This window comes from Phyllostomus hastatus, unplaced genomic scaffold, assembly GCF_019186645.2.
Source record: "Phyllostomus hastatus isolate PE091 unplaced genomic scaffold, TTU_PhHast_1.1 phas_scaffold_1066, whole genome shotgun sequence".
NCBI lineage: Eukaryota > Metazoa > Chordata > Mammalia > Chiroptera > Phyllostomidae > Phyllostomus > Phyllostomus hastatus.
In genome coordinates, this window is record NW_025334004.1 from 8,768,559 (window position 1) to 8,793,440 (window position 24,882).

The window sequence follows — 24,882 nt, forward strand, 5'->3', positions numbered from 1 at the left end:
ACACAGTACTGGGCACTTTACAGGTTACGTATTTTAACAACAACCCTACAAGGCAGGTGGTACTACTTCCTTTTTAGAGATGAGGAGAAGGAACACAGAGAGGACTGTGCTAAAGTAGACCTTTCTACCCCCTGGGTCAGTGGCTCAGCTGTCTCCCACCTGCCTGCACGCCAGACCTTGGTCCTGGCCTGGAGGAGGGTTCATGACCCTACTTACACTCTGCCGTTCGTCTCTGGCCCACTGGCCATTGTCTTTGACTCCAAGGCGCTGTTGAAGTTGGAGATGTTTTCAGAAGAGTAGAGGCCAGAGGGGTTGTTGTACTGGTTTGTGATGACCCTGGGGGCGGAGCTGGAGGCAGACGGGGCGGTGAAGGGCATGGCACTCCGGTTGTGGGCGCTTCCTATGTGTCGGACTTCCTGCAGGCAGAGACCAGAGGAGACATCAAGGGGGGTCAGGGGCGTCCAACATAACCCCTTGATGGACAGTGCTGGCCGAGCACGAGGGAAAGAGGTGTTCCAATGAGCTCCAGTGGCCCTGACCAACACCAAACTTTAGTTGAGGGGCTCTGATGTACCCACCAGATAGGGGCCACAGCCGGGGAGTCTCACAAGCTGGGCACGTGTGCAGGTTCACACGCCAGCTCTGCCTTCTGGTTCTTCCCTGAGGCCCAGTGAAGCTGACCTCCCACCGGGGAGCCCTGGGCAGGATACCCTTTGATGCCTTGGAGCTGAAACACCCTTTCAGGGCACATTACAGGGGGACTGAGGTTCCAGGGAGAGAAGAACAGGCAGTCACTTCACGGCCAGTGCAAGGCAAAAGTTGATGAAAGGTAGAGATGAAGCCCCCAGAACGGAGAGGGTTAGACAAACAAGATAAGAGGGCTGCTCGGGGTGAAGCAGGCCCTGACTAGGTGGAGACGGGTGGCCCGTGGAGGGGGCCAAAGGGAATTCAGAATCTGAGGTTTCTTGCGGGTGAAGGACAAGGCCAATCAGATGAAGGCTAGGGGATATCTGTTACAGGGCAGTGCCCAGGGGGGCTGTAACTTGAGAAAGCGCCCTCCACCCCCATGCTGGCTTTGCCAGAGCTGTGGATAATTACTACAGCTACAACACCTCAGAGCTTTTTAACAAACAGCCAAAATTTTTTAAATTAACATGTCTTTAAAAAAAAAATCACAGCTTCGGTTAGCAAGACTGGGTCAACCCTGGCTCCCAGGCAACAGACACTCTCGTACAGCTGACTAAACTCAACCCGTGCCGTATTCTCTGGGTTCCCCAGTAATCTTGCTGAATGAACCCTGGTCTCTTTCTTAACGCCCAGGCCTAGAACAACTGCTCCCAAGGAGTTTCTGTTCTCTGTTGTTCTTCCTTTTTCTTTTTCCTTTTTTGGCTAAAACTTCAAGTCTTTCACGCTTTCACAGAAAATATTAAACCTTCATTTACTGTGCACTGATTTAAAGTAATCAACATGAAAATATCCTTTTTCACTATTCACATGAGCACCCTCTTCAACAAGTCCAAAGCAGTGAGGTTTGACCGTATAAAGGAAGTCGAGTTGACTTTGTTCACACTCGGACCAAAGCTAAGGACACACCGATGATTCGCAAAAGGGGAAGTAAGTAGAATTAAGAAAATAAGTCTAGCAGTAATCAGAGAATAGTGAAGTAAATTGTGTGGCACAAGTAATCCAAGGAATCGTATGCAGTGATTAACGGCAGCAGACTGGCGGGCGGGCGGCCACCCCACAGCACCACCGGGCAGGCGCACACCTGCAGCCAGGAGTGCCGCGCTTTCCTCCCTCTCCTCCCGCACGGCCATTCCTAGGGGCAGGCAGCTCGGGGTGCTGAGCACCAGGCAACGGCCCTTGTTTCTCTGTCTTGGCTCAGTTTTTCCCTGTCACTTCCTGTTCAGCTTTGGGCAAGTTACATGCACCTCTCTCAGCCCACGTCTCCTCTTTAAAATGAAGTAAATCAGGCCTCTTCCCCAAGGCCTCGGTGGGAAGTATCAGTGCGCCAAGCACAGTGCCTGGCACACGGACACTCAACCGGCGTCTGTCCCCTTCTCCCTCCACAGAACTGCATTTTCCACTAGAATGGAAGTCAGGAGGGAACTCAGGTTGGAAATTCTGGTTTTCACTTTATGGAGAATCTTCCAAGAATATATCTGTTTTGTACATAAAAGGAATATCTGTAACCCCATGTGAATACTGGTCTTTCCAGAACTCAGGCGGTTAATTCAGGGCCTGCCTTTTGGAAGGGATGATGTAATTGTTTGGACTTCGTATTTATCAGTCGCCTAGGAAACTCAATAATGAGGAAATATAAACTAGGTGTGTAACTGCTCTGACCTAAGATAAGCTGGGGTGTTGGCTGGCAGTGCATGAACTAACAGATCTTTTCATTATAGATGAACTCTGCCCCTACTCACTCTATTTTAGAATGGCTGGAAAGTGGAGACTGAAAAAGTTAGAGGTGAGAAATTTCTCATACGAAGGAAGAGTTACTGCAATCAAAAGAAAAATATACGAGTTAGAAGTTAAAGTATTCGACAATTCTTTTAATCTGATGAGAACCACCTCCAAAATATTAACACAGGTAACCAGCTTATATATGTTTAAAATGAAAATGCAAGCATAACGCATGGAAAAATAAGTATTGCCCTAGGTTAAAACTGGGATTTTAGATGGACCAAATTAAAACTAAATCATTCCTCTATATTATAAAATATATGAGAATTTAACACAGTAAAACATAACGTGAACAGTGAATTTAATGAAGTGGCTGGAAGTCCCGGGACACTGGAACTAACTGTGGCGTGTTTTAAATTAGTCGGCACCACGGGCATTTTCAGACTAAGCCTCAGTTTATGAACTTCCCTCACGTGACCTATAAAGAGTAACAGGGTCATGTCCGTTTTGAAATGTCAGATATAAAGTGACTCTTAATGTGACTCAGGATTATTAAGTATGATTTTTATTATATTAATGGAAAAAATTTTGTGTGACTAGATTTCTGACATTTTAATAGAAGTTGAGAAAATAAATGTCACTTATATACAATCACTCACTTTACCCATACAAATGCACCCAGTGAGTCTGATTTCATACAAGTTTTCTGCTTTATGTATAAAAAATAGCCAGCTATGTTACCTTTTGATTATATTTCAATTCACCATAAAAACTAGCCTCCCCAAACGCCCTGGCTGGGTAGCTAAATTGGCTAGAGCATCGTCCTGATACCCCAAGGTTTTGAGTTCACTCTCCAGTCAGGGCACAGACAAGAATCAACCAGCGAGTGCAGAAATGGGTGGGGCAACAAATCGATGTTTCCCTCCCCCTCTCTATCCGAAATCAATTTTTAAAAATTTAGAAAAAAAATAAAGTTCAAATCTTCAATTGGAATTAAACAGATAATAATCACAAACTAGTCTAAAAGAAGTTTTTAATCACCACTTACTTATTAATTTATCATTAATAATTCATTAACTTATCCAGGAGACACATACTTTGTGAAAGCAGTATGTCAGGTGCGTGGAATTTTTCAAAGGTATTCTAAACTTTCTCATTTAAGTTTTTCCCCTTATTTAAAAAAAGAATGTCCATTCTCTGTAAATTATTTAGAAGATGTAATTGAGGAAGACAGAAATAAAATCACCTATACTCTAAGTACGGAGAGATTTATTTACAAATATGAGATCTTGGGCCAGTCTACTCTCCAAGGAAATTCAGACTGTGCATTGACTCCCTACCACATTTTTCAATATGAATTACCACTTCATTTTAGTAAATTTAAGGTCTTTCTAGAAGTATCACCATAACAAAAATAGAGATTTCCACCTTAAGGATCATGGAAATCAGACAGTGGGATACCAGGGAGAGAAGCACAGTTTACTATGAAATTTCTCCTTAGCTCCTCTAGCTTCCAGGCTTCGGGACTCAAAGTTACTTTCATCTACGGCACAACTCGTTTGTATCTGACGTACCTAAAGAGCTGAGTCAGCTCCTTTATCTGACAGGGTCCCGCCACCCCATTCTGCACAGGAAGGCTTCCACCAGCTTCCTGTATGTCTTCCTACCCCCAGCTTCCAGGCCATGGCGTCACTGCCTTGGGGTTTTCCAGCCCTTTCCTCCTACAGTTCCCTTACGGGAAGGGCTGAACAACAGCCAGGACCCAATAATCCCGGCAGCAGGAAAAAATGGGAGTGTGCTGAGCTGTGCCAAAAGCTAAAAAGAAGCCCTGGCTGGGTGCTCAGTTGGTTAAAGCATCGTCTTGATATGCCAAGGCTGCGGGTCTGATCCCCAGGCAGGGTATGCACAAGATTCGCCCAACGAACACATAGATGAATGGAACAACAAACTGATGTTTCTCTTTCTCTCTCCCCAATTTCTCTAAGATCAATAAACAAATTTTTAGAAAAGCAAAACAGACACTGGGTAGTGAGAGGACAGGCAGTGGAGTACAGTACTTACTTGTGGTTCAGAGGCTAAATTCATCTTGTACGGATGACGTTTCCCTTCCTCTGTCACTAAAGGAGACCAGACTTTGTTTTCAGATCTGTAAGAGATTGAGACAAAGCTGTCGTTTCATGCATGCTAAATGTTGGAAATAATAATATATACTAAAAACAGAATGGGAAAATGCCTTCTCTCACCTGACTCCTAGACTCCGAACTAGCATTCTGCCACCACAGTGATCTTTCAAAAGCTACAATCTGATCACATCACATAGGATGGCTGTCCATGCCCAGCCCCGAGCCACTGGGACCTACCTTCCTCAGCCTCGACCTCCCTCACGCCACTCTGTGTCGCTGACCCCCAGCCGAACTGGCCTCCTCCTGGCTCCTGAGCATGCCTCATGCAGCCCACCTCCACTCAGGACAGAATGAGGTCTCCTCTGTCTCTCCCAGTGTTCTTGGTCCAACCAGATAACTGTCTCACCCTTGAAGCTAATCTGGCCCTATAAAAGTGATGCCTCCTTTTTTGAGCTTGCAAAAGATTTCTTTGTGTCAAGCACAGGGCATCACTCTCAGTCCGGGCTCAGTTTTCATTAGTGTAGGTCATTGTCTCTCTTCGGGGGAGAACACTTGTACTTATCTTTGTAGTGTCAGACTGCCTAGCACAGTGCCAGATATACATTAAAAAAACTCCTGTTCACTGGCTGGCATAGCTCAGTGGATTGAGCGCGGGCTGTGAACCAAAGTGTCGCATGTTCGATTCCCAGTCAGGGCACATGCCTGGGTTGCAGGCCATGACCCCCAGCAACCCCACACTGATGTTTCTCTCTCTCTCTCTTTCTCCCTCCCTTCCCTCTCTAAAATAAATAAATAAATAACCTTTAGCCCTGGCTGGCGTAGCTCAGTGGATTGAGCGCGGGCTGCGAACCAAAGTATCGCAGGTTCGATTCCCAGTCAGGGTACATGCCTGGGCTGCAGGCCATAACCCCCAGCAACTGCACATTGATGTTCCTCTCTTTCTCTTTCTCCCTCCCTTCCCTCTCTAAAATAAATAAATAAATAAATAAAATCTTAAAAAAAAATCCTGTTCAATTTGTTGGTAAGTGGATAAAAAAATCGATTAACCTATGAATGGATAAGTAAATGAATATCTTGAACTAAGGCTTGAAGGAGAAGATCTGGACTGAGACAGAAATGGATATGAGAATGAGGGGAAAACGAGCGTTCAAGAGGGTAGTCATAAAGTGACCTCCCATAACAACAGGGCATGGAAGTGTGCGAAACTGTTGACATCCTGCTCCCCACTTGGTCCTCCTAACAGTCCTGCGGTACCAGGTAGAAGAAAGCCACAAACCTACTTCACAGATGAGAAGCTGAGCAAATGGTTCGTGAGGAAGAGCTGTGGAAGCCAAGGTTCATGAGACACTCAAGAGCAGGTTAACATAACAGGATATCAGAATGGAGAATATGAACTTGATCCAACAGGAAATACAGGGCCATAAAGGCTGAACCAAATCACTCCTGAAATCATGCCTTTGCAGGGTTCCTTCCAAGACCCAAGGACAGAAGAATGGGAATCCCACCCCAATTACAACTCCCAGTGCACTCTGCCTACTCACTCATCGGCCTGTTGAGAACAGTCAGCTCCCCTTTCTCGCTGCGCACTCTAACTTATTACACTCAGCGCTTTGGCTGGTGTGTGCTTGCCTTCTCTGTCATTGTAAGTGCCTGGTGCAGTACCCACTGCTCAGCGTGGTGTGGCGGGAGCAACATCCTGAGTAGATTCTCGATGGTTTCCAAGAAAAAGTTTTCATTTCATTATACCTGACAATAGTTAACTGATCTTACTTCCCTGAATCTTGGCTACTTGTATTGGATCAAGTTAAAATGCAGAAAGATGCCCAAAATATAAGAAGCACTATGACAACCGGAGAGGAAATAAGCCACCTGAAATTCCAATTCCACAGACCTTTTAACCTGCTTGTAGTATGGGTGGCACTGAGCTGGGGGTGTCAGGGGTTCTGAGATGGGTGTGTCCTCGCCCATCTGCAGCGTCCAGTGGATCAGAAATGAAAGGGCGTTTCCACAAGCCTTACCTGGCTACCGTGAGAGTCATGTTGTCTACACAGCCCTTGATTTTGTTCTGAGCTTCCAAGTGTGTCATATCGCTGGTATTTTCCCCATCGATGGCTGTGATTATATCTCCAATACACAAATTAGCTATAGCAGCCTTGCTTCCGGGAGTGACCTGGAAAAAAGGAAAGGGCGGGCTAGTTACTACTCGTCTCCAAGGCAACCACTAAGTAACTTACCACGGAGTTAAGTATTCACAGATGTGGATCAAAGCGTGTAAGAAGGAAAGGGACTAAAATCCTAAGTGTCAATAGTAACAATCCTTTCCATTTATGTGATACATCACGGTTTACAAAGAGTCCTTTCCTATATACCAACCGTCTCAGGGGATCCTCACAACAGCCTTGTGAGAAGGGAGGACAAACATCAGTCCCCGTTTTAGAGACTGGGAAACTGAGGCTTAGAAAGATCTGTGACTTAGCCGGGAACCATTCAACTAGTAATATTACTATACAGGGTGTGGGAAAAGTAGGTTCACAGTTGTGAGTACGTGTAACAGAGTTTATTCTTGTATTGTTATTTATTAATTATTGTATTATTTTCCACATGAACAACTGTAAACCTATGTTTGCCCCACCCTGTATTACTAGCCATCCAATTAGTATATTACAGAGCTGGGACTCACACCCTGAATTCAGACCCAACGTCCTTCCCACTGAACCTTATTGCTTCTTTAAGATAAGTCACCCACCACATGAAACACACACACACTTAGAGAACATCATGTACAGTAACATCTATATCTACAAAAACCTTAATGTCATTTATGCACAGAAACAAATTAGAACACTGCACACAAAACTGTTCAGTTATTCATTTCTGTAATGTTTCTGGTTTTTACAATGAGGTGGATACTTTTGTGATTAAAAAAGGCAATAAAAACTACTTTATAATGCGGTAGAATGGGTTTACACTGGTTTATTTTCTCCATCCGGGAAGCTGACTATGATCAGGGTTGTCCCCATAGGTTCCTGGTTTTCTGCAGGTCAAGGCTTCTGAACCAATGGTTCCACATGTATGGACCCCCAATACTGGGGGAACCAGTCAGTTACTGTGCAATGGGCCATCAAACCCACCTGCTACCGACTCTCACACACAGATGCACAACTACTTTTCAAGTAAATACAGATGCTGTTGTGATGATCAAAAACACAAACTCACTTTGAAGTAGTACTAACCTCAGAGTAATTTTTTTTGTTACTAGGTATTTTCTAAACCAAGGTGTACTAAAAATATTACTACCACGCCAGTGTCAGTCCATGACTTTTGACATAAAACACTTTCCTTAATGGGAATTCCAAGTTCCCCAGGAACAGAGTGGTGGTAACACACCGGGACTCCCAGCGCCCACTGGGTTCTGCCCTCCCCTTGGAGAGGGCCCTTGACACCTGGGAACCAACTGGGGAAGATCTTGTGAGCATGTGTGCCTCTGAAAAGCTGAACCAGAGGTAAGAGGCCCTTCGAGGCACCAAAGCAAGACACAAGGCTTAAGCCCTAAGTCTCCATATCTGATGCAGGAGTGCAGCAGCCATGGTTTCCATTTCACCAAACTGAAAATACTGACCCTTCTGAGGTGGCTGGTGTGCTGTCATGGTCCGTGTCCTCGTCAGCACCTCAGCCCCATAAATAAGGGGTGGATGACTTGATCCTTGAGGTCCCTTCTGGCTTAGACATGCTATGACTTTATCAGGCAAAACTTGCCTGGAATGTAGCAGGATGTGGAAACCAGTGTACAGACCTTGACCTTCTAACCTTCCTTTCTGGCTTTCCCATCATCCATCTACCAGAGCACTAGCCCAAGGTCAGACCTTTTCTCATCCAGCCACTGGGAAACGACATTTATACAGGCAAGCGTGGGCCGCTCTCTTTTGAGTCAACATGGTGAAACTAGTGTCTGAGTCACACAGGACACCCAGTGAAAACAAATTCTTCTCCTTTTCTGCCCATCTCACTGAGAAGTCTGATCTTACGTGATTTCATGTATATGTGACTTTTTCTAAAGAATAAATACACCCTACACCTCTAAAATGACCCTACAGCCCTGGCCAGGTGGCTCAGTTGGTTGGAGTGTCATCCTGTACACCAAAAGGTTGCAGGTTCAATCCCCAGTCAGGGCTCATATGTAGGTTGCAGGTTCAGTCCCTGGTCCTGGGGTGTGTAAGAGGCAACTTCTCTGGATGTTTCTCTGTCACATCAATGTTTTTTTATCTCTCTCTCCCCACCCTTCCTCCCACTCTAAAATCAATAAACATATCCTCAAGTGAGGATTTTTAAATACTAGACCTATGCATCACGTTATTTGGGATTAGCAAAGGTTCTGGGTTGGCAAACTCTACCCCCAGAGAAAGCAGCCTGATCAAACTCATTATTACCATGACTAACTCTAATAGTGTTAAAGAGATTCCCCCAAGGATAAAATCCAAAATCATCAGCCAGGTCCCTGAAGACCACGTCTCCCTCCTCACCCTCATCATGCCATTTCCCAACTAAGCTTTGGCCACAGGGGTCTTCCTTCTTTCCCACCACAAGACCTTAGCACCAGCTCTAACCTGTAGTTAGCTTCTCACCCATCAGGTCTCAGCTTAAATGGCCCTTCTCAGAGAGGCCTCTCTGTCCTCCCATCTAAGTTAGATGCCCACTTCATCCTAATACACTGTTCTTCTTTACAGTGGCACTTGTCATATTAGATTTATAAATCTATTTTGTGGGTTTATTTATATAATGTCTGAGGACCTCCAGTAAGGTGTGTGAAAGCAGCTCTCATCTACCTTTAGTGCGTTGGTATCCCCAGTGCCCAGCACAATGACTGGTACATAGTAAGTACTCAATAAATGTTAGTCCAATGAGTGACTGAATCTAGACTATCTAGTGTTATTAAATATGTAATCATGGCCCTGGCTGGTGTGGCTCAGTGGATTGAGTGCTGGCCTGTGAACCAAAGGGTCACTGGTTCAATTCCCAGTCAGGGCACAAGCCTGGGTTGCAGGCCAGGTCCCCAGTAGGGGGCATGTGAGAGGCAACCACACATTGATATTTCCCTCCCTCTTTCTTCCTCCCTTACCCTCTCTCTAAAAATAAATAATTTTTTTTAAAAACACACACACTCAAAAACAAATAAATAAATATGTAATCATGCTACCTAATTTTATCCTTTAAAAAATGTCTATTTTAAAGGGGATCAACTAATCATTTTCACAACATTGCTACCCTAGAATGTGACCACTCACAAAACTAAAATAATGGGGGCGGGGGGAGTCTGAAAAGATGAAAATGGAAGTTTCTTTTATATGTTCAGCTGCGAAGAGCTCTGGAATTTCCGGCACTTGGTTCAAGCTGTCTTGTGGGAGAGGCATTTCTGCTAAGTACATCCCAACAGGTCCCGGACAAGCTAGAACCAGTCTAAAGAGCCCCGAGCCAGAACAAGCACGGCCTGGCCATCCTCTCTGTTGGTCTGATTGTTTTGAAAGCCAAACTGACAGGAAGCCAAAGGAAATCTTGGACGTGACAAGACAAGAGCATCAGGTGGGATTTGGATGGACTCACACATAAACAGATTAAATTCACATTCTTTTGAGAGCCATTTTTTAAAGGGATTTAAACAAATTATACATTTGCCTTCTACAAAAGCCCTTTCACATACAATCTCCCATTTGAGATTTTAATAATGATGATTTCACCACCAATATATAACTTCACAGATGAGGAAACTGACTCACAGAAGATATAACTGATTCAAGTTCACACAGCTAAAGGCTTGAGCCTGAACTTGACACCGGATCCTTATCCCATTCCTTTTCTGCTTTACCACGATGCCACAAGCAGATGGTCCAAGCCCAAGTGCCAGAGCCAAAGAAATATCCAGAATTAAGGAAACTCATCTGCCATGGCATTCTACAAAAGGTACTAGAGTGTCACAGACTCTTGCCACTGCCTGGGTGGCTCCTGCCATAGGACAGTCATCTCAATTGCTCTAAACTGAGCCTGAGCCCAGTAACCTCGTCCCTTAAAAACTACACAAATCAGAACACAGACTGAAAAGGGGCTCAGGACAGACCTGCCTGAATCTCCAACATCAGTTATTTCCCATCTTGACTCCAATCCTTACTACACTCTAACCATTCATTGTCATCATCAGTTAACAAGTGCTTTTTATGTGCCAAGAACAGTTTAAGTATTTGGCAAAGGCTAATTTACCAATCCTCATATGATGCTATCAGGTGGGACTGTTGCTGCATCATTACATATGAGGAAATGGAGGAACAGGGGTTAAGTGGTTTGCCTGAGGTTATTAGCTGGTGAGTGGCTGGCTGTGGGGCTCCAGAGTCTACCCACTTAACCCAGTATACCACACTATCCTTTCTAATTTCCTCCTAACCATCAAATTCCACCAGAACCAGCTCATGATGAAGTCATGATGAAGTCAATTGAAGCTTCAATTTCTAAAGTGGAAATCCTATACTCTCCTCCAAAGAAATAGACCCAGCAGGTCAATGGACATCCTCAAAAACCCTCTCCAGCTTTCTTCCCCAGAGACCATACAACTCAATCACACAACTCTTGCTGCCTAAGAATGGGTTTAGGCACAACAATTTCCACCGATGGACAGCCTGCTATTTTCTGCAGAATTCACTCATGTCATCTGCACTCCTGCCCCACCTTCCCCCACCAGGCAGACCTTTGCTCAGAGGCCAGCCTGCACACCCGCCCTACACTGTGTGAGTTCCTAAATGCATCTTTAAAGCCTGTGCATTGCACCAGACTCCTGAGCACACATGTTTTGAAGAGTTTAATCTCACTTGTAAATGGTGCAGAATAGAACAATGACACAGCTCTCCCACTTTCTTTAACTTACATCTAAATAAATATTCCTATTATACAGAACTGGATGCACACCCACTGGCCATGACAAATGAAGAAATAACCTTCCTCTGTGATCACGGCATGTTTCTACTTCATCCCTCCTCTGTTCCGTCCTCTCATTCATTCATTCATTCATTCATTGATCGGTCATTCCTTAAGTACATTCTGAAAGACTGTGGAGCTTGTTAAGATGTGGCTTCTGAAGTCATGGGCAGGGTTCAAGTCCCCTGTCTCTGCCACTTACAAGCCAAGTGCCCTTGAGCAAGATATTTCACCTTTGTGTGCCTTGCTCTTCTCATCTACGAAACAAGAATGATAACAGTCCTGGCATCAAAAGGCTGTTATAAGGATTGCATGAGATGATTCAGGCAGAGCACACTGTCAAGCTCTAAAAATGTGAACTATTGTTTGTAGATTCCGGGCACCGCACTGCAATACAGATGAAAAAGGGAGCTCACAACCTACTAGGGGAGACAGGCATGTACAACAGCTGGTGAGTGCTGTGATACAAGCAAAGAGGCAGGGGGAACCTAAGGGTGGAATCAGGGGAGACTCCCTGAAGGAGGTGTTGCTTAAAACTGCAAAGGCACTATGGGAGGTGGGAAAAAGCATGCCAAGTTATAGGAACAGCATGTGGACTGGCATGGATGAAACACAGGAACAGAAGGGAGAGGAAGGGAATGAGGCTGGAGATGTAAAGAGACCAGGCTGTAAAAGCCATTATTTGCCTTCTAAGAAGACTGTACTTTATTGGAAAACAATGGTGAACAACAAAGCAATCTAAACATAGCTTCTGACTCAACTGCCCCCAGTTACTGACAAGAAACAACCACTGAGCCTTAGTTCTGCTGAGATTAAGGTGACTGAATGACAATACTCTCATAACCAGTTCAAAGAAACAGACCCTTCAGGACTCACCAGTCAGCCTCCAGGCCAACCACTGAGAGCTGGCTTCCCCCAGTGGACCTTTAAGAAGGTCCACTAAAGATTCTTACTTTTAGCAGTGCATAGGAATACAGATCAAAAATTTTATTATTATCATTACTCCTCCTATATTTTACTGACTATGCTATTACAGTTGTCCCAATTTTCCCCCTTTGCCCCCCTCCATCCAGCATCTCCACTCCCTTAGGCAATTTCCACATTATTCATATCCATGGGTCATGTGTATAAGTTCTTCAGCTACTCCATTTCCTATTCTGTATTTTATATCCTCATGGCTATTCTGTAACTACCTATTTACACTTCTTAATCCCCTCACCTCTTCTCCCATTGCCCCACATCCTCCCCTTGACTGTAGGTCCCTGCTTTTCATGACTTTGAATATTTCTTGCCAATCCTTTCTAGCCTGCAAAATTTCCTGCAAGAAATCAGCTGACAGTCTTATGGAAACCTCCCCCCCCCCAATTGGTAACTAACTGCTTTTCTTTTGCTGCTTTTAAGATTCTCTCTTTATCTTTAACCTTTGGCATTTTTATTATGATGTATCTTGGTATGGGCCTCTGCATTCATTTTTGGGGGGACTCTGTGCTTCCTGGACTTGCACATCTGTTTACTTCACCAAATAAGGTAAGTTTTCTTTCATTATTTTTTTGAAATATATTTCCAATTTCTTACTCTTTCTCTTCTTCTGGCACCCCTATTTTGCAAATGTTGGAATGCTGGAAGTTCCAGAGAATGCTTAACTATCCTCATTTTGGGGGGATTCTTTTTTCTTCTTGTTGTTGTGATCGGTTGGTTTTTGCTTCCTTATGTTCCAAAACATTGACTGGATTCTTAGCTTTATCCACTCTACTGTTGTTTCCCTGTAAATTGTTCTTTATTTCAATTGGTGTATCCTTTGTTTCTGACTGGATCTTTTTTACATTGTTGAGGTCCTCACTAAGTTCCCTGAGCATCCTTATAACCAGTGTTTTGAAATCTGCATCTGATAAATTGCTTATCTCCATTTTTAGTTCTTTTTCTGGAGTTTTAATCTGTTCTTTCATTTGGGCCATGTTTCTTTGTCTCCTCATTTTGGCAGCCTCCTTGTGTTTGTTTCTATGTATTAGGTAGAGATGCCATGACTCCCTGCGTTGGTAGCATACAAGCCAATTTTTTAAATGTTCATTTCCTACAACACTGTTAACCTTGCCCCTCGGAACTGGCATCTAAACGTTAGGCCAAAAATCGACCCCACTCACCAATAACTGTGAGGGAAACTCCAATATTTGCAAGGATGAGGCAATGGTTCTCAATTTTAGTCACCAGATCCCCTGGGGGTTTTAAAAATATAAATAGATCTCTACACTCCCACCTCAGGTCTACTGAAGAGGGTCTCCATAGTGGGACCTTGAAATCTACATTTTTTTAAAGCTTCCCAGAAAATTCTAATGCTCACCAGGTTTGGAAACATCAAGGGGAATGCTGTCTATCCTTTCCCCTGAAGTTCTCTCCCTGAATGGCAGTAAGTCATCAAGTAAACAAACAAAAAAAAATACTTAGCCCTAAACCTCAGCTCCTCCAGAAACGGTAAGGGCTTACACTCCCAATAAAGTGCACAGAAGGCCCTTGAAAGAAAAGGTCATTGGAACAATATTTTTCTAAGTTAAAAAAAAAAAACCCACAAAAAACATGCAGTCCCTATAATGTTGGTCAGCATCTTTGATGTTCTTTGCAAATAGAGTACTGTAGAAGTAATTTCATTCCAGTTGTGTAAATATCGATAACTCAGCCTGGTTCCTATTTTGCCTTGCCCAGAAAACTCACATCTACATCAAATGTAGTATGCAATTTCAGAAACCACCTGATTTAAATATCCTGGCACATCTCTTTCTTCTTCTATGTTCCAATGTTTTGTTAAATCTTATGTGTGTTTTTATGTTTTCAGCACCATAAATATGTGTTTGGTGTTGTAAGTCACCTTAAATCTTTCCTACAAGTAGGTGAGATAGCATAAATGAAGAAAGTTATAATTCAATATAATACAAAACAAGACTGGAATAAAGAAAGTTGGAATTCAAGTTCAATCTCAGTGACACGGGCCTTTAGGCACAATCTCCATTGATTTAATGGCTCTGTCACCAAAGTGTTCAGACATAAATTAAAAAAATTCTGAACTGGGGGACAAAGCAGAACCCAGCTCTGCACGGTACCATTTAGACATGGAATCTGAACTCCCTTCAGTTAGACTTCTGACTCAGTGTAGTTGTGGGCCCAGGGTATGGCACCGACTTTAAAGCCACATTACAACCACAGAAACTGTATGAGTTTATGTAGGTTGGCCTAAAAACCCCAAGAATGTTTCAAGATGTTCTTGGTTACTCCATAACCATTTTCTCAAGGAAATGCAGCAATAGGGTAAGGTCCAGGTACTTATAGGAGATTTGTGCCTTAACCCAGCTTCACTTCATGCTCAGTGCAAAGGAAGTTATTAATGCTAAGGAATGACAGTTCAGAGACTTAATGCTCTTGGTCTGAAAGACCAACCATCATTTCTTAGGTAGGAATACAATTAAAAATGAGATAACAGACAGAGTCCCTTAATTACCAAGACGTTGCAGAATCTCTTAAAAGTCTCCAAACAAGCCCCCAGAACCCCATGGGTAATAACCACCACCCATAACCTAAATCCTAACCATTCACTAAACACATAATATTAGTCAAGTTGTTCTCTATGCTTCAGTTTCTTCATTTATCAAGCAAAATATAACAGCATCAACTTCATTAGGGTGTTGGAAGGATTAAACAAGATTACATGAGTAAAGAGTTTAGAAGACTGGCACATAATAAGCACTCAATATACAGTACCACTGTCTCCCAGCACCTTCTGTGTGTGAGCCGCAAACTTTGAGACAAGTACTACTATTCCTGCTTTACAAATGAGGGCACTGGGCCTTCAGGGGCTTCCCTGGCCCAAGGACACACAACTAATAAATGGACAAGACAGAGCTAGAACCCAGATCAGGCTGATACCCAGACCACATTTTCCCACATCAAGATACCTTTAATTCTTCATTTGCTACAGTAAAAATAAGGCAGAAAGTACAAAGCAATATCTAAATAGTTCACCCAGATATGGTTTTGATTTTAAAAATGCTAATGAACCCTGGCCAGTGTGGCTCAGTTGGTTGGAGCAGCATTCTGTAACCAAAAGGTTGCAGGTTCAATTCTCAGTCAGGGCACATGCCTAGGTTGCAGGTTTGGTCCCTGGTCTGGGCACATATGATCCTTGGTCAGGGCACATACAGAAGGCAATCAGTTGATGCTTCCCTCATACATCGATGTTTCTCTCTCCCTTCCTATCTCTCTAAAAAGCCATGAAAAAAATGTCCTCAGGTGAGGCTAAAAAAACCCAAACCTCTGTGAATGGAAAAAACCATCTGGAAAGTTTAGCAGCAAACTATTAGCAGTGTTTGCCTCTAGGAAGTAAGACTGCAGAAGGGTGTGGAGCAGGCTTTTACCTTATGCTTTCCACATTTTTATACAATTTGATCTTTTCTAACAAGCACAATGGTTTTTAGGCAAATTTTTATTGAAGTATAACACACATATAGCAAAGTACACAAATTGTAAATATACAGCAGGCTGGACTCCCACAGGGAGAGCACACCTACGGAACCAGCACCAGTTCATCAGAGCTGGTAACTGAACGTGAGGTGAGCTCTGAAGCCCCCTTGTGCCTCCTTCCCACCACTAACTTCCTGCAAAGGCCGCCATGGTCCTCACTCCCAACACGGTAATTTTCCTGATTACTTTCATATCGTTTATATATAAATATACTTATAGATAACATATTAATATAAATATATAGATTGCATATAATGGCAACTCTATAAAATATATTAATATATAAATATATATGGCTACCCTTTTGTCTGGCTTCTTTCCCTCATCTTACATACTCCTGTGTCTCATCCATAACATTGTGTGTAGTCACAGTTCCTTCAGCCTCATTGCTGTGGTGTTTGAGATCACACAACTCACCATTTACTTGTCATCCGTTCTACTGTCCTTAGACATTTGAGCAGTTTTGAGTTTGGGGCTATTGTGGATAGTGCTGCTTTGAAAATTCTTGACATGGCTTTTGGTGCCCACGTGGAAACACTTCTATTGAGTCTCTAGAATTGTTGAGTCATTGGTACGTTCAGATTCAGAAGCATGAGTATTTTTTTGTAATTTTTTAAAGAAATGCTGCATTATCCAAATTTAATTTATCTATATGCATGTTAACCATCTTTATCATATATATGTCAAACGTATGTCTTTATTCTGTTGTTTGTTATGAGTAGTCATAAGTCTATAAAAATTAGGCCCTGATTCCTTGGTCAAGAATTCTACCTCCTACAAGACTACTGTGTTCTTCAGGAAAACAATGCTGGCATTTATCAAGATGGCAGTGTACTGTACGCATGAAAGTACACCACGGTCCTCAGTTTCTGTCCTGTCAAGCACAGCCTCAAGCGAGGCTAATAACAAGAGCACCAATCATACAGGGTGCTAAGTACCATACAGCAGGGTCCCAACCCCCAGTCCCAGGTCAGTTAGTAATCCAGCTGCAGGGAAAGCTCACCTGAGCTCCCGCCTCCTATCTCCTCATCTCCCATCCACCGCAGGGGAGTGAAGCTCACCTAAGGTCTGCCTTTCACCTCTTATAATAGTCCCAGGTTGGGGACCGCTGCCACACAGAAATTACCTTTTTTGTCTTAGGTCATCATGGGTATATGTCATTTGGACTTGGTGTGGCTACCCTTTGTAGACCCATCACTGGCTAGGCAAGGTGGGTCTGTCCACTCCCTGATTATCTTCATATGCCATGAAAACTTACCCCAAATTCCCTCCTGGACCCCAGGCAGGTTTTCTCAGGCCAGTCCTTCAACTCCCCTGCTCTTCTGTTTTTCACTGTCCACATGGGCATGGAATCCTAAGCTGGACAGCTAATTCTCCCAGGTGAGGCCAGAGCTTCTGGCTTTCAGGACGAAGAGGGTGGGGAGGTCTGCTCTCTGGGATGCTGAGCTACTCGGGCTGAGGCCACAAAGCAGCTGAAAGACCACACCAGCCACCACTCATGGGCACAAGAGGCTCTGGGGTCCCAGCCCTCATGTTAATGCCTGCAGTACTTCTCTGAGCTGTGTGTTCATATTATTACTGCCTTGGCTGGGTAGTTCAGTTGGTTAGAGCATCCTCCCTATACGCCAAGGTGCGGGTTTGATCCCTGGTCAGGCGCATACAAGAATCAACCAACAAATGCATAAATAACTGGAACAACAAATCCATGTTTCTCTCCCCCACCTTTTCTAAAAATAAATAAATAAATAAATAAATAAAAACATATTGACCAATGAAATATTGACAATTATGTGTATTAGGAGGCAGTGTATAGTGTATAGTGGCTAAAAGCTGGCTTGGAGTCAGTCTGCCGAGCTTCAAATCCCAGCGCTGCAACATACCATGTGTCTTGCGTCCCACTGTCAGGGGTTGTGCGGAGTGCAGAAGCGAGTGCAGTTGCACACCTACCGCAGAGTTTAAGGCCATGGCCCCTAAAGCCAGTCTGCTCAGCCAAATGCCAGCTCTATCACTCATCACCATATGATGCAGGCAAAGTACTTTAACGGTTCCATGCCTCAGTGTCCTCACCTTTAAAATAGGTATCTTAATTGTTTCTGTCTCACAAGGTACTTGTGAGGATTACTGAGAGAATATATTAAGCACTTGGAAAAGCACTTCACATATAAAAAGTCCAACATACATTTTAACTACGGTCATTATCAAAGCCAATCGAATGAACATTTCTCACACAAATCAAGTGTAATTGTACAAGTGTGATTAACATGCAGTCATCTGGACACCATATTCACAGGTGAATAGCAAATTCATCTGTAAACATTTCTGAATTTGTAATATAGCTTCTCAATTAACTCATGGCTGAAGGCACAATGACTGGGACACCTTTTAGTACTAAAAAGTGGGCCCTCACATTCACAGTAAACAAAACCATTGAGTTCACTTGCTTGCTTATTTTATCTTTACAGAGAACGGGACCCTAGAGAAGGTAGGGGACCTGCCCAGGGTCATCCAGTGTGGTGCTCAGCTTGAATCACTGCCCTGGACACCTTACCAGGCACCAAACCGAACTTCTGGCAGCTTCCCCAGGCCTTCCTCTGACGCACTGGAAGTCAAATCATCCTTTACAAATTAATTATCTGACGTAGCCACTATTGCTCATTTTTAACCAGTCTCTACCTTTTCCTTTACAAGGCCATTAAGAAGTAGCTCAATGAAGAAATTATGTAAATTCAATCAAATTACCTAACCTATGGGGACCTGAGCTTCCTCTCCATAAAAGGCAAAGACCAGCTCTCCTGTCCTCTGGGGAGCAATGTGGGGCACAGCCTAGGAAACAAGTGCAGCTTGGAAACCAGTCTGAGCCTAGACCCATCACAAGAGCAATTCCTTGGTGTTTTTCCCAGTCCTGATCAGCAGGAGAGTGTGACCTCAGTGGGTAGATGATAATTGCTTCTCAGTCACCTGCCACACTGCAATACCTTAAGGTCATTCTTCTCCCCTCTCCTCAAAAAAAAACCACCACTGTTGGCATTCAGGAGTCTGGTGGTGGGGAGAGGGAGGGTCTCTGGTTAGGGGATCATAATATGGCTTGATGAATCTCAGGTCAGGAGGTTCAAGCATCCACTTACCCCGTGTTTTTCAGACCATAAGATGCACCTAGGTTTTGGAGGAAAATAGGAAAAAAAATTTTGAAGCAAAAAATGTGGTAAAATATTTATTCTTTTTAAAAGATTTTTATTTATTTATATTTATAGAGAGGGGAAGGGAGGGAGAAAGAGAGGGAGAGAAACATCAATGTGTGGTTGCCTCTCATGCACCCCCAACCAGGGACCTGGCCCGCAACTGAGGCTTGTGCCCTCACTGGGAATCAAACCAAGCAACCCTTTGGTTCACAGGCCCACACTCAATCCACGGAGCTACATCAGCCAGGGTGGTAAAATATTTAATAACATAAATGACATGATATTTCACCAATGTAAATGTAAACAGAACTCAACAGCAGCATTAACAACCATCATTCCTCCCAAATTGGGGGGAGAAGGTGTATCTTATAGTCCAAAAAATATGGTACATGCTATTCCCTTCCATTCATCCTCTTCCTCCTCTCTCCTTAGATCAGCTGGAATCAGCTGGAGTAGCTAGTGTTTCTGATAATCAATTTCACGGGCAAAGCATGGGCCATTAATGCCTAAAGAGCCTTCATGGACATTTCTTGCTTTTCATACTCTGACAGATGAGCCCTACTTTTGACCTTAAGGACATGATGTAAACCTACTTGAGTGAGTCCGGATATAACACTCTTAAAAAATTAGAAAACACCCTCTGGCTACAGAGTACTCATTAAGCACCCTTTAGGATATTGAGCAATTTGCCACAAAACCACAGGGCTCTTAGCAAGGGCTCTCCCAGGACACAGGAGGCAAATGAGCAGCTAGCTCCTCCCCTCAAGAGCATCCCTTATCTGTGACCCCACCCCTTCCTGTCTTTTGTCAGTTGCTGGGAGAGAAAAACAGTCAACATACACTGAGCAGCAATTTCGGCTTGTCTGGGTGTGGATTCTCTGAAGGCTTCCCTTGAAAGCAACTAAAGGAAATAAGAAATTGACATAGTGGGGGGAAAAAACCTCACAGAGATAGGGAGATATAGGACTGTAGATCTGGAGCAGGAACTGACAGAAAAATCTCAGGAGACAGTGGCCAAAGCATGGTTCATCAGGGAGTCCAAGGTAGAAGCCTTAATTGAGAAACTGGGAAGAGGAAGAAAGCTAATTCATGTTCATTTAAACTTGAAAATCTGGACTGAAATTTTAAATCATCTCAATAACAGATGAAAACATTGCAGAGCCAAAAAAAAAAAAGTAGCTACATACATACACACACAATGTGTTCTGTACAGTTCTGCTCAGACACCGGCAACATAAAGCTATGGTGTTCAGGAGGCATTATTTGGGTGGTAAAACTACTAACAAAGGCAAGAAGATGATTGCCCTTCATCACGACGGTTATGTGTAGTGAGCTTCTGGGGTGCTGGCAATGTACTTTCTTGACCTGGGTGGTGGTGATCATATAGGTATTTATAATCACTTCCTATGCATTTATATTTTATGACTCTATTTTCACAATAAAAAAGTGTTAAAAAAGAAAACAATTTCAAGTACACGTATTACAGAGTTACACTCAGAAGTTTTAGCAGTTTAAGAAAAGACTAGAGCCAATACCAGAGTAATTCATGCAAGAGAAAGAAAATAGCCCTGGATGAGGTGGCTCAGTGGGTAGGGCGTCACTCCTGCAAACTGAAAGGCTGTGGGTTTGGATTCCCCTTCAGGGCACATGCCTGGGTTGCAGGCCAGTCCCCAGATGAGCCCCATGGGAGAGGCAACCTATCGATGTTCCTCTCTCACATCAATGTTTTTCTCCTCTTTCTCCCTCCCTTACCCTCTCTCTAAAATCAATAAAAGAAAAATATTCTTTAAAGACAGATGGCAAACATAGCTATTTAAAGAGAGGCACTCCTCTCTCAGCCTAATTTTATGGTTTGCTTTGGTGTGGAGACTCAAAGTCTATACACACAAAACCATACAAGCAAACTCCATAAATGTAGCACACCTACCAACCAGAAAGGTATGTACAACTCTAGGTCAGTGCTGACACCTTCTCACTATTGTTCACTGTTTACAAAGCACTTTCCGTACCATAACTCACAGCAAATGGCTGGGGTTATCTCCCCTGCAGAATTAAAGGCAGCCTCAACAATAGAAGGCTCACCCCAGGTTCAGCTCAAGGAAGAAGCAGAAACCAGACCAGCACCTGATCTCAGATGGCCACTTTCCCATTCCCAGGAGGAGGCCCCAATTTTTCCATGTGGAAACAATGAGATGAAGAAACAAGTAAATTACTGTCAGCATGAGAATGTCACCTCCTGAGTCACTTTCACTTTTCAATAAAGCACCTGTCAAGGTAAAGATTAGCTTCCCTCACTAGGCCATAACACCTTGAGAATAGAGTTGTGTCCTCTTATAACTGAGGCCCCAGGGCTTTAAGAACATGCCTTAAACATGTGCTAATTAAATAATACTGGAAGGACAAACTAATGAATATAGTGTTGTTTTGCACCCCATATTGCCATTCTTACACAGTGCCACCTACATCAAGACTTTAAAGCAGTTAAAATGCCAGGTGGTAGCTGCCCTTTTAACAGATTGCCCATATATCTTCCACTTCTCAAAAAAGGTTGCATGTCATCTATAACTTCAGAAGTGGAGAGGGCTGACAGGTTAATAATAGACACAAAGAGTGAGGACAAATGGGCTATGAGGTAAGCGAGTCTGAATGTGCCTTCCCTGGACGGGCATTTATTAATAAGCCTGCAAAGATTTACTGGGCATGGCCAGGTTTAGCTCTGTGTCAGGCTTGGGGGTGGGATCCAGATAAAGGCAGGCAGAGTTTCTGTGCTTGAGGAATTCAGGAAGACAGCCTGTGCCTAGAGAATAATTCAAGAGGTCACCTCAGGGCAGTAAGTGGAAGATGGAGGGAAGATAGAGTCTAAGAACTGAGACACCTGCATTTTGGGAGCATAGTGTGGTCAGAGAAAACCTCCTCAGTCCCGCTAGGCCCACCTAGAAGGAAGTGTAGGACTGTGGGTGGCAGACAAGCCAAGAGGAGGTCTCCAATTCTTTTCTTCCTGCCCCTCGCATTCACTCCTTCAGCTGCTACTGGCAAGGATTTACGTCAAAAGGACCCACAGGGATTTTTCCCTTCCCTCTCCAACCTCCCCCTCCCCCAAGAAAACTGACGGTCAGATAGCTGGGGAGGCAAGTTTAGGGTCAGATTCGGCAAGTAGATGGGCCCAAGACTGGAATGTGAGGCCCCACGGCAGGGCCTGGACACCAGGGAGTGCTTTTTGTTTCCTTTTTTTTCATTTAGACAAAAAATATTTACCGGCCGCGATGTGAGTGCAGGCCCTGAATGTGACGGCTCTCAGTGGGACACCAAACCTGCCTTTCACCCAGACTCAATGACCAATGCCTGAGCCTCCAAACACTGAGTCTGGGTCTCCCTGCGCTTTCTGCTCTATTTGGCGGTGATGGGTCTGGTGGTCTCTGACTGAACCTTGGCCCTTCCAAAAAAGACATGAGGCCCTTCTAAGAATGAAATTAATTCCTTTGATTCAGGTATTCCCAGGGTTTCGAAAAGGGCTGGTCGGTTGATAATCCGGGAATGTCAGGAAGAAACATGGCCATGGCCACTCCTGCAGGGGAAGGAGAATATCCAAGAGGGTGTATTCGGGGTTTTTCTGTTTCCAAAAACTCTGCCTTCTCTCCAAAAGGCATTAGGGAACTGAGACCTGGACATGGATCAGGTCCAAAGAGAAACGAGTCGTTTCGGTTATGTGTTTCAAGTTAATACCACTTGCATCCAGTAAACTTCCCACCCACTCCACCTCACTTTACAGATGATCCAGGTGTTTCCAAACGACTTTCCGCCACTCTGAGACTTGTGAAGAATCGAGAGATGATTATTTCCCAGAGTGTGGGATCTGTGGGAACCCTCAGCCTCTCGCCGCTTGACAAAGCGCGTCCACCCGCCCGGCCGCGCTTCCGGGGCGAAGGAACGAAAACTTCCCACTTCTTTCCCCTGAACACCGTAACTTCGCGACCGGCTGCAGCCCGGCTTGCCCCGAACAGCCCGGTCTGGGAAGGGGCGGCGGGCCCGTGGCGCACGGAAAGCGCTCAGCGCACGGCTGCGCCGGGCGCACCTGGATGCGCCCGGTGGTCCCAGCTCTGTCTCCGGCTCCCGAAACCGCCGTCTCCGATAGCGCCCCCGGGGCCCCAGCCTCCCCAGGTCTCCTCTGGGCCACGCAGCTCCCCAGCCCAGGAGCGCCCCGCTCCCCACGCGTCCCAAGCTGCTCTTACCCGGGAAATGGCGAGAGGCTGCTCGAAGTCCTTGCCCCCAACGAGGCGGAAGCCCCATGGCCCCGGGCCTTGGAGGACTATTTGTTGGGTGGTCATTGCGCGGCGGTGGCGAGCAGCGACCCACCGGGACAGACGCGGTAAGACCCGGCTGGGCGCTCTGGGGTTCCCAGTCAGCTATCGGAGAAAGTGCGCGCGCCGCGGGCCCGGGAGCCGCTGGCGGGCGGGCGGAGCGAGGGCGGGGGCGGCTCCGCCCAGCCTGCGGTGAGGCCGCCCGCTCCGCGCGTCGTCCGAGTCAGGTCCCGCCGAGGGCTAGGGAGTCGCTCCGAGAGCGCCTGAAGTCTGGTCTGGGGGCCCGATCCTCCAGCTCGGCCCCGGCTCCTAGTACCGCTGAAGGCGCTGTAGGTGAGAGGCAAGCAGGTTCCGACAGACCCGGGCTTGGCGCTTTGGAAAACGAGTTTAGAAGTACTGTGCAAAGTCAGCCCTCTGAGAGAGCAGCTCGGTCTTCACGTTTGCTTTTTGTGTAAAAGGTGCTTTCCAAATGCTCTCATTTGACGCTTTGAAGCAGACAAGGGGTTCAAAGACTTGCCCGAGACTACACTACACAGCTCGCTTCTCCCGGTGCTTAAGAAGCCCGTAGGGGTACTTTTCTAATGCTAATGAACCACCGCACGAGGTTGTAATTAGAATTCAAAACCTTTCTAGACAACTTGCCTCTTGGCTGAAGTTCGCTGTAGGTTCTGACCTTAAAACCTCAGACCTCAAGTCTGGGGCGGGACCAGAGCTTATACGAGGATGAGTAGTTAGACCTGGGTTCCCAGCCTGCCTCTGGCTCTCACTGGCCGCCTCGCACCCTTGCCCTTGAGTGCTTTCTCCGTGCCAGACCAGACTATGTCGCACGTTGTCTACTCTGAGTAAAGCCGAAATCCTTGAAATGCTTGTAGGGCCACCCACAAGGAGGTCAGTACCCTCTCTGACCTCATCTCCAGCAGCCCCCACCGTGCTCGGGGTTCTTTGGCCTCTGCCTCAGGGCCTGTCTGGATGCTCTTCCCCCAGTCACCCCGGGGCTCTCTCTATATTCAGTTGTCAACATCTCTCAACGCCCTACTTAAACCTCCTCTCTAGAACACTGTCACCTTACCTCTGCTTTATTTTCCTCTGTTGCATTTATCATCCTGGGATGTACTTGATATTTTACTTGTCCCCGCCCCTAACTAGTTTCGTGGGGGTAGGGTGTTCGTCAGTTTTGATCAAGGCTGTATCCCAGTGTCCAGAATACTGCATAGCACATAGTATTTAATTAACATACATTGGCTGTTCTTATGACCACTTACCCTCTCTGGGGTGCAGGTTCTTGACGGTTTTCCTGGCACTCATTCATCCTGGCACAGAGCACATGTCCAATGTATGCAATATAGTGATTTCTAAAACATATATATTTGGTCATTTAGATGACCAAAATACATTTCACAAAAATATTTGGGA

At 44.9% G+C, this 24,882-nt stretch overlaps 1 protein-coding gene across 1 annotated transcript in view; it reads right to left on the bottom strand.

Annotated features, from left to right (window-relative positions):
* The window catches only part of PDLIM1 (PDZ and LIM domain 1), a 40,056-nt gene extending 16,430 nt beyond the window's left edge, over nucleotides 1–23,626 (bottom strand). Inside the window, exons 1-4 of the mRNA XM_045854565.1 lie at nucleotides 23,401–23,626; nucleotides 6,548–6,699; nucleotides 4,468–4,552; nucleotides 217–416 (exon numbers count right to left, since the gene is read on the bottom strand). Of these exons, the coding sequence (XP_045710521.1) occupies nucleotides 217–416; nucleotides 4,468–4,552; nucleotides 6,548–6,699; nucleotides 23,401–23,496 (533 nt within the window). The 5' untranslated portion in view covers nucleotides 23,497–23,626. The remainder of the gene's footprint in view (nucleotides 1–216; nucleotides 417–4,467; nucleotides 4,553–6,547; nucleotides 6,700–23,400) is intronic.
* Nucleotides 23,627–24,882: the final 1,256 nt, after the last annotated feature.